General features: G+C 42.5%; 1 protein-coding gene across 1 annotated transcript in view; it reads left to right on the plus strand.

The window, feature by feature from the left end:
• MAP3K9 (mitogen-activated protein kinase kinase kinase 9) overlaps nt 1-9,533 on the plus strand; it is a 103,874-nt gene that overhangs the window by 12,862 nt on the left and 81,479 nt on the right. The window contains 1 exon segment of the mRNA XM_006025196.2: nt 2,336-2,749. Coding sequence (XP_006025258.2) covers nt 2,336-2,749 — 414 coding nt within the window.

Below are 9,533 nucleotides of genomic sequence, written 5' to 3' on the forward strand. Positions count from 1 at the left end.
TGCTGCATGGTGGGCACCCTGCTGTACTGTGATGATGCCCCCGTGCCACACTATGCCATGTAAAGTCCCCCTGAGCCACCTTACCACAGGCTCCTTCAGCCCTACAGTGTGGCTCCTAGGAATGGGGGCAGGAAGCCTAAGCTGGAGGATGGATGGGAACCCCAGAGACTCAAGTGGTAGCAGCTGCTGGAACAGTGGGGGAAGTGGCATCCAGACTAGGAGCTTGGGGCCACAGGGTACTTCATTGGGGGCTGCATGTGGTCTGTCAGCAATCCTTGATCTACACCTTTGCAGTGATACACAAATATAGCTTGGGTTTTCTCTTCAAGCCTTTATTTTTCTGGACTGTGAAGTATCCTTCCATCATCTTTTGGCAAAGTTGCAGGAAGCAAACTAGAAGGTTGCATGGGGTGAGAAGGACAGTGGAACATTAGGAAGAAGATCTTGTATGCATCTGAAATGTAGAGAGTCCGCAGCATTGTTTCTGGTGCATTGGCAGCATTTTGCTGAGGAAGTTTGCAGCATATTTGTATTATGGTTGCATCTAATCCATGCTTTGTTAATTAGTTTTTTGACAGACATAAGTCAAGCCAAACTGAAAACAAATCTAATTTCTGGGCTTTTAAAATTTTGGTTTCACTTGGTAGTCACGAAACTTAGAGCTAACATGTGGAAGTGCTTGCAGTTATCAGGATCAGGGAAAGTTCTTACTAGCCTCATATGATTGTGCTACTGCCTGTACTCCATCCAGCTTTGGGACCTTTTCAGTTAGGAACCTCTGTAAACAAAATTTTAGTTATGTTGTCTTTCCTCAAGTCCTCCTACCCCTCCACTCTGTGGTCAATTTCTTTTGAATTTAGTTTTGTGTACCTAGCTGCTGCAGGTCCAGCCTAGAATAACACAGGGATGTGAATACATACCCACTAAGAGCAGGTCTGCTTTCTTTTCTATAATGGATCTGAGGAAAAGGATTTGACTCAAGTTAGTTAATAGCAAACTTGGTATTCCATTTCCTCCAAAGTTTTCTTATGTGGAATTTCAAATACTGGAAAAATGTAATGCTTTATAATACATATCTCTTTTTAAATCCTTTACTTTCTTTATGGCAATAATTGGTAATCTGTATAGCAGTGGGTAGATAGCATCAGTTGAGTCCTACTGGGAATGGGACCTACCAGCAGTGCAGAGCAGGTGAAGTCAAGGTATGTTCACAGGTAAATCATGTGTGTAGGGTTTTTTGTTTAACATACAGTGTACTAGCCATCATGCAACACTCCTTTTGGCTATCTATAAGCATAAACTGTGCACTGTTGTAGCGGCTTCTTCTTCCCCCTGGCCTCCCCGCTCTTCCCCCCCTTCCCCCCCCCAACCTCTTGGGCTCCAGATGCTGGTTTATCTGCTAAATTAAGTTTTGGGAATCTGTGAATTATTGGGCAATCCCATGTAACTACCAGTCTACTGAGGTAGTTTATACAATTTAAGGTATTGGGTAAAGAAACTTTTAAAAATTATGACACTCTGCTTTTCTAATTATTTCTGTTTTTTTAAATTATTTCTGTTAAATGTTTGCTATATATTCATCCAAACATAACTTTTCCCATTACCAACTCTGTGCATTCAATGCATCGTCTACATATACCTGTTTGTCACTTAATCCCGAGTAATATCAGAACTTGGCTGACAATTTTGCTGACACATAAGATAGCCCTGCAAAACTATGGAATTGTGGGAGAGCAAACTGGAGTCTAACAGGAATGAAAACACATCTGTGGCAATTGAAAAGTAAATGTGCTCAATGATCAAATGCAAGAAAAAGAGCTCTTTTTTTCATTTGTTTTTCACCTTACAAGTCAGTGTTATAATTGATGTATATTAGGCCCCCAATATGTGACAGGAATGTATAACCTTTGCCCTCCCTCTGCCCCTGCCACTCATGATATGTAATTAACACCACAAATGGACTGTATCCTGTAATATACTGTAGCTATCTTACCAGCAGTGTATCACACACTTCTCAGGTGAAGTCCAGCAAAACTCATGTGAAAGTGGAATATACTTTCACCAAAGTATACAAAATGGTTCTGAAAAAAAATTGCCAAACCCTTGATGGTTTCTTAATTAGCAGCAAGGATATACAAAATTGTCTTCTCATTTAGATTGTTTAGGGGTGAATCTAGTGAATGCTTCATTTATGGCTTTTAATATGGGTTTACTTATTTTGTAAGGGTATCATTAGGCATCACAGATTTTTATAATGCAGTTATGGTGGAGGCTGAATAATCTTTCCCAATAATTTAAAATTTACTTTTTTTTCCCTTCTCCCATCTTTTTCTAGTACTGGAGATTGACTTCTCAGAGCTGGTTTTGGAAGAAATCATTGGCATCGGAGGCTTTGGAAAAGTCTATCGAGCTATTTGGGGAGGCGATGAGGTTGCTGTCAAGGCAGCTCGCTATGACCCTGATGAGGACATCAGTGTGACCATTGAGAATGTCCGCCAAGAGGCCAAGCTCTTTGCCATGTTAAAGCATCCCAACATCATTGCCCTCAGGGGGGTGTGTCTGAGGGAGCCCAACCTCTGCTTGATCATGGAATTTGCCCGTGGAGGGTCACTAAATAGGGTGCTGTCAGGTAAAAGGATTCCCCCAGACATACTAGTGAACTGGGCTGTTCAGATTGCCAGGGGAATGAACTACTTGCACGATGAGGCAATTGTTCCTGTTATCCACCGTGACCTCAAGTCCAGCAACAGTAAGTACTATACTTTGAGAGGTCAGCATATTGAGATGGGGTTTCAGAGGGAAGTATCAGTCTAAGATCCTTTGTGAACCACTGTATCTTCTAGTGCAATCCCCAGATCAAGTGTTACAAGGAAGTTTAGTTCTTGTCAAGATGGCAATAAGTCTGTTATAGAATTTTATTTTCCAGAGGGAATGTGTGAACAGTTTTGCTTTGCATGCATCTATGAAGTTGGCTGCATGCAGTAAATTTGCAAAATCCTCCAGTAGTTTGAGGCCTGGAGTATGGTGTGTTTCGGTAGTAGGTTAAGGTAATTTAATGTGTATACTATAGTTATGCCACCTTAAGTGAATATTTATTGTTACTTCAGTCTATATCAGTGTGTAGAAAAATCCCACTGAACTTAAAATGCCAATGAACCCTGCCTCTCATTGTTAGGATAATGAGTCTAGTTGAACCTAAGGGTAGTGTTCCTCAGATTAAATAATTTTTGTGTAAACATTGATATACTGAATCAAACCTGTTCCATTTAGTCCAGTGTTGCATCACATTTGACAACTGTGGGAAAAACTGCCCTCAGCCTCAAGTTTTCTGATACCTCATCAGGGCTAATTTTGACTGCAGTGTTAGTTTAAGCATAACTTTGAGTATTGCTTATAATATGATTCCCCTGCACTTTCAAGTTTCTAACTTGAATTTAGGGGTGCTTTAATTTGAACTTGAGCTAGCACGTCTTTTGAGGGATGTGTGCAGAAGTTTGAGTGCTGCTCATGCTGGAATTAGCAATGCTTTGCAGCTCTTTTGTAGTGTTGCTGCTCTTTCTCATGCTAATGCTGCAGCAAAGAGAACTTCATAGTTAGTTTTAGGTTTAAGCTCGGAAGCATAATGTTTCTTCCAGGATTTGTTAACATAAACTATAACACTATATAGTCTCTTTATAAAGAATCCATTTTGGACTCTTTCTTTTTTTGCCTCCTTGAAATGCCATAGTAATGAGTTATACAGCTAAATTAATAATTGTATGACAGAGTGTTTTGTTTTTTAATCATTGTCACCAAATAAATTGCACTGAATTTGCCCTTGGTCTGGTGTTTTGAGACATGGAGAAAAGAAGTTCTTAATTTGTCTTCTCTACTGTTGATTATTTTATATATAGGTATTGTCCCCCCTTTTTTCTCTCTGTCTTCTAAAGTAGACAATTTAAATTTTTATAGTAAAAATATTCCCTCTTCTTGGTGGACATGTTTAGCATGTATTTCATGTTTTTAGCCTGGTGCTTACTAATCTTTTTTTTTTTTTTGGTGTTTGGTTTTCCCCAATTTAAAAAAGGAAATAAACCTCACCATTGGCTTATAACACAAGGAAGCAATGAAACTTCATCACTCAATATTTGCAAAACACGATAATTCAAAAGTTCAAAAGAGCCTAAAAAACATTGACTCTTCCCTGCCCCCCACCATGCCTTTTTGCTTTACCTTTAATTTGCTCAGTCTAAAATTTACTTAAAGCATTTCTAGATATACAAGAAGGGAAGCACCTCAACCATGCATGGACAGCTACCCAGCTAGAGGGATAGAAAAGCAAAATGTCATAGTCTAACTGTACCCAGTTAGACACCATCCATGTTGTGAACAGCAAGAGTAAATGTTTCCTGTCAAAATAAATCAGCAGTGTTTAACTTCTATTCTGCTGCAGATTAAGTTATTCAAGATAAGGAGTTTGCTATGTATGCTGTCACAATCCACGCTCTCTTTTGGAAGAAAGCAACATATAAAAAGAAGAGAAGGCAGAGTGGGGAAATTTGGGCAAGGCTAAAGACAGAAGAACATTTAAGTGTCCTTGTTGAGAGCAGGGAGGCTAAAAATTCATTAATGTGTAGTAGTTACTGCACATTTAACTTAGTACTTGCTTAATGAAGTACTAAATGTTCAGTAACTACAGTTATTGTGCAGTAGTGCAGTACACAGGGGTTTTTTTGTAATGCTTACTGCACGGTAGCCTAATAACACTGTGCAGTAGCATATTAGCACAGTTTTTTTGATTGGCATGCTACTGGGCAGTTATTAGGCTACTGCGCAGTAAGCATCTTGTGTAGATGCACCCAGTGTTTAGCAATGGCACATGGTCCTGCTGAGAAAAATTCCATTAAAGACTGAAGTGCTAAGGATGTCTTCAGAAGGAGTAGGGAAATGCCAGGAAAGGGAATTTCTGTTGTAACCCAACAAGAACATCAGACAGTAGTAACACAGCTGTAAAACAAGCAAAATGTTGTGCAAGGAGTTTTGGTTTGTTTCAAGTAAGCAGCTTTTATTTGTTTCCCTCCAGTTTAGATGTACAAAAAACCATAAAAGTGGTAATGCAGATAAAGCCTTGGCACTTGCTGTTTACAGAAGCTTGTGTGCTTATTTTCTAGCTTATCTATCCAAATAGAAACTCTGCTTTGTATGGTGTGAATTAGGGTTGCTGCTTATGTCAAGAACTTGTTTGCATGTGTACTGTGCTGTCTGGATATGTAACTAAAATGCTTATTCCCAGAAATATTTGGCATCGAAGACATAAGTCGGATTGGTGACTTTATTGCAAATCCGTGATGTTTTCTTCACTCAGTGATACATATATGATTTTGTGAAGATTGCACCTTTAGGAAGAATTCATATTTGAGTAAGTACTGTGGGCAGATAGCTTTTAAAAATTTAAGAGGTATAGAATAGTTAATTTCTACCTTTCCAGCCCTGTGGGCCAGATGATGGTGCAGGGCCAGTTTGTGGGCCAGATTGGACCCCACACACCAGGATGAGGCCTGTGTGCCTGGATTGGGCCCTATGCAGCCTCAGCTAACCACTGTGTCCTGGGACTGGGTCCTGCCCTGCCTCTGCCCAGTCCCTTATGCCAGGATTGGGGCCCTGTGTCATGTCTGGCCCCATGACCATTGGTAATCCTCACCTCCTTCCCGCATTGCCCTGGTTTAGAATATTGGCAAATCTTTTCTTTGGAAGCATAGTTGGTAAGTACTGGAGAGACTCTCTTTCAGAATAAGAGTGTTATTCTGTGCCCTGTAAATGTTTTGAGAAGATTGGATTTTGACTTCTTTGGGAATATAATTCCGTCTTGAAGTGGGCCTGAATTTACAGGTTACAGGAGCTGTCCATTTCTGAATATGTTGGCTGTTCATTTGGAGTATACAAAACAGATTTTAACCACCCTCCCTGCTCCTTAACAAGCAGGGTAGGCACCATTCCTTATTTTTACTTCCCATATAGCAAAGCTCCAGCTCTCCCCTACATTTTCCTTCCCCATTCTGTTCTCTTAACTTTCTGAAACTTGACCTTCTTGGATACATATCTGGTGAGGAGAGGAAAAGCACTCTGTAACACTGATGCCCATTTTAAGTAGCTTTCACCTGACAGATGACTGCTTTGGTTGCTTTGTAATCTATGTTATAAAACAAGCCTAATCTTTTATGGGGATCATTTTTTGAGTTTGGGCTACATTTTGGAGACATGTTAAAGTTCTGCCACCAAGCTACTTCTGGCTCATCTGCAGTAGGTCAAACTTGAAATCTACTTTGCCAGCTTCCACTTTTTCCTTCATTTGGATGAATGTGCCCGTTGTTTAACAACAACAGCTTTTAATGCAACTTATGTCTGCACATGGAAGGGAGAACATAATCCAGTGTCTCCTTAGGAGAAAAGTCAGGATGGATGTTTTGGTCTGGTATGTGAATAGATGAGGTTCCTCTTTGTGTACTACATCTTGTTCCAAAGAGGCTCAGAATTTACCCAGAATAAGGAATTAAACATTGCTGCTTACCACTCCTGACTTCTACCCCTTCTCTGTTTCTAATGGAATATTGAAATTAGCATGGCTGCTTTTGTTTACTTCTCTGTTTGTACATCAGCCTTCAAGATGCAAACACAGCTCTAGGAACAATGCCAGTTAAGTGGTGCTGCAGAGAGGCAGCAGGGGATACTAGCACTTGTTTGACTGTTTCAGCAAAATGTGGCTATCTTTTCAATGCATTGTGGGATGTTCTTTCCAGATGCATCTCATCTAAGATATTAAAGCACTTCACAAAAGTCACTATCTTCATTTTAGAAAGTAGGACTAAAGCACAGAGGACTAAAGCACTATCTTCATTTAGAAAGTAGGACTAAGCACATGATCAAGGTCACACAGTGGAACAGAACGAGAGAAAGCCTGAGTGTTGTGACTCAGACCTGTGTGTTCATCAGGAGATATTTTCTTTTCAATTCTTGAATCCAAAAGAGATTCCTCACTACTTTATTTTTAAAGCATCAAACTAAGTCTGAAATACCCATCTTCAAAACTGCAGCTTTCAGAAGACTTCCCACAATTGTCAAATCTATGGGTATTTCATGTATAGAATTTCTTTTTCCCGAAATTTCCAAATAAAACTGACTGTCACTCAGAACATGTGTCCCAGTAATTTAAAACATTCCATAAATAAAGCAGGTGCCAAGAATAGAAACTTTATTTCTAGGTAAGTAGTTCAAATACAGCCCAAGGGTACCAAGAATGAAATTTGCTGCTCTCTAAGGGTCTGTACAAAATAGTAGTCTAAATCAATTTTCCAGTTTTCTGGTGTTAGCTTGACACATTGACCCTTTTGATGATAGCCTCAGCACAGGGGAAAAGTAACAAATAGAAGTAGAAACTATATCATCCCCCAGCCATTCTACAGATGGCTCCATTCAGGGCACGATTAAGACTCATTGGTAGAGCAATGTGGAGGTTTGCATTGTCACTTCCTGTAGTTTTACATAAACAGATGAATACATTTTCCCAGGCTTCTGATGAAAGATGCCAGAACACCATTGATCTCTGCTGTCAATACACCTTAACAAAATCAGTGTTTTTATACAAGGAGAGTTGAGGCTTTTTGATGGTTTTACATGACCATCTGAGTCTGTGCTTCTGGTCTCAGTCTGTCTCCCAAAAGTAGGGGAAGAGATAGGAATGTTAACTTCTATCCAGTAGGTTTGGGTGGTTAAAGTATACCTCTTCTTGCAGATCCTGTGGGTGTGCAGGGATGACTCGTCAGTTCTGGCTCAGTTCATAAAGCTGAGTATAGCCTTTGTACTATGGTTGAAATCATGGGAGAAACTTTTAGATATGTCTGATCATCTTGAAAAATGTTGTAGGCTTTTTTGTGTGTTGCGGCATGGTGGGGATTGCCATTTTCCTTTTACTTGGTTCATCCATGCATGGTATCATATCATTAGTAATACGCAGGGTACAATGGTCTCTCTTCTATGCTCTATCGGAAGAAGTCTTTACTGTCCACACAGTGGTCAGTCAATCAGTTGCAATATGGAGTATGGATTATGAGGAATGCTATTCCTGTTTAAGAAATGCCAGTAAATAGGAAAAGTTTTACTAGGGGCCTTCACCTTGGCTATTCCTTTGTTTATTCTCCTTTGATTGTTTAAACTAGTGGCACTTCTTGTGCCTCTGAGACAAGGCAGATACTTTAATGTTTTCAGTATTACTGTTTTTGAAGAGTAATGTCTTAATCAGGGGTGTGCTGATAGAGATTTTGAGAACTGATATCGATAGCTGATTTTTAAGGAGATGACATATCAGCTGATACGGATCTGATTTCCAATTTATCTCCATGCAGCTGGTAAGTCTGTTGTGGTGGATGGGAAGAGGAGCAGATCAGTGCTCCTGTGATGAGGAAGGCAGTGGGGCAGGGGCAGGCACTGCCCAGCTGGGGCAGGGTGGAGCATGGGACAGAGCCATAGCTCATCTGTGGGGGGTGCAGTGGCTCCCGCTGCTGTGCACACCCTGGAAAGGCATGGGGAGTGTATGTGCACCGGATTTGTGCAGGGGGTGGGCTTCGTCTGCAGGCTGTGGCTGTGCCAGGTTCTTTCCAGGCATGGGGGCTGCACTTGGGGCTGTGCTTCTGGCATGTGGGGGTTGCACTCAGGGCGGGCAACAGTGGCCCTGGGAGGGGCGTTTGGGGGGGGGGGGGCCTGCAGCCACCCCAGATTTTGCTGTAGCCCCCTTCCAGTGCTGCCACTGCATGCTCTGAGCATAGCTCCCATGTGCCAGGAGCACAGACCCCATGCTCCAGAAAGAGCCTGACAGCCCCAGCCTGGCTGGGCGCTGCTTTCCTCAGCCCCTGCCCCACTCCCTCCCTCACCACAGGGGCCTTGATCTGCCCCCCCCTCCCCAAAATGCCCCTTCCCTCCCATTTCTTCCCTCCCTGTCTACCACAACAGACTTTATCAGTTGCATGCAGATCTCCAAGCTGCCGGGCTGTGGTCCTCACCGCTTACGTGCTGCACTGCAGCTGCGCGCATTCATGGGCGTTTATTGGCCATGTTATCAGCCACATCAGGCCGATTTCTGATGCAGTCAATTCTAAAATAATAAAAGGCTTTGTCTGTAATGCTTCTGGCCAACTGCATGCACCTCCGAGAGGGCAGGCAGCAATTGGCTAGGTGGCCTGGGCTGTGCAGGCCAAAGTTTGTGCCACTGCTGGGGAAGTTTGGCAGTGGAGAACACACCCCAGCCACCCAAGCAGCGGGGCTTCCCCCTTGCCTTCCTGCTTGAAGGTGAAGGTGGGGATCACAGTGGTGGCCCAGCCTGGACCCCACTACCCCCCAGAACAGTTGGCAGGAAGGGGGAGGCAGCAGGGAGGGAGGGGGGCAGGCGGATATGGGCCAAGTGGAGCCAGAGGAGGGGTGCAGCGGGGTCGTACCTGAAGCAGTGTGGGGGGGGAGGGGTGGAGCAAGGTCGGACCTGAAGCAGTGGCGGGGGGGGCGGGGGC

Source organism: Alligator sinensis, unplaced genomic scaffold, assembly GCF_000455745.1.
Source record: "Alligator sinensis unplaced genomic scaffold, ASM45574v1 scaffold768_3, whole genome shotgun sequence".
NCBI classification, from domain to species: Eukaryota; Metazoa; Chordata; order Crocodylia; family Alligatoridae; genus Alligator; species Alligator sinensis.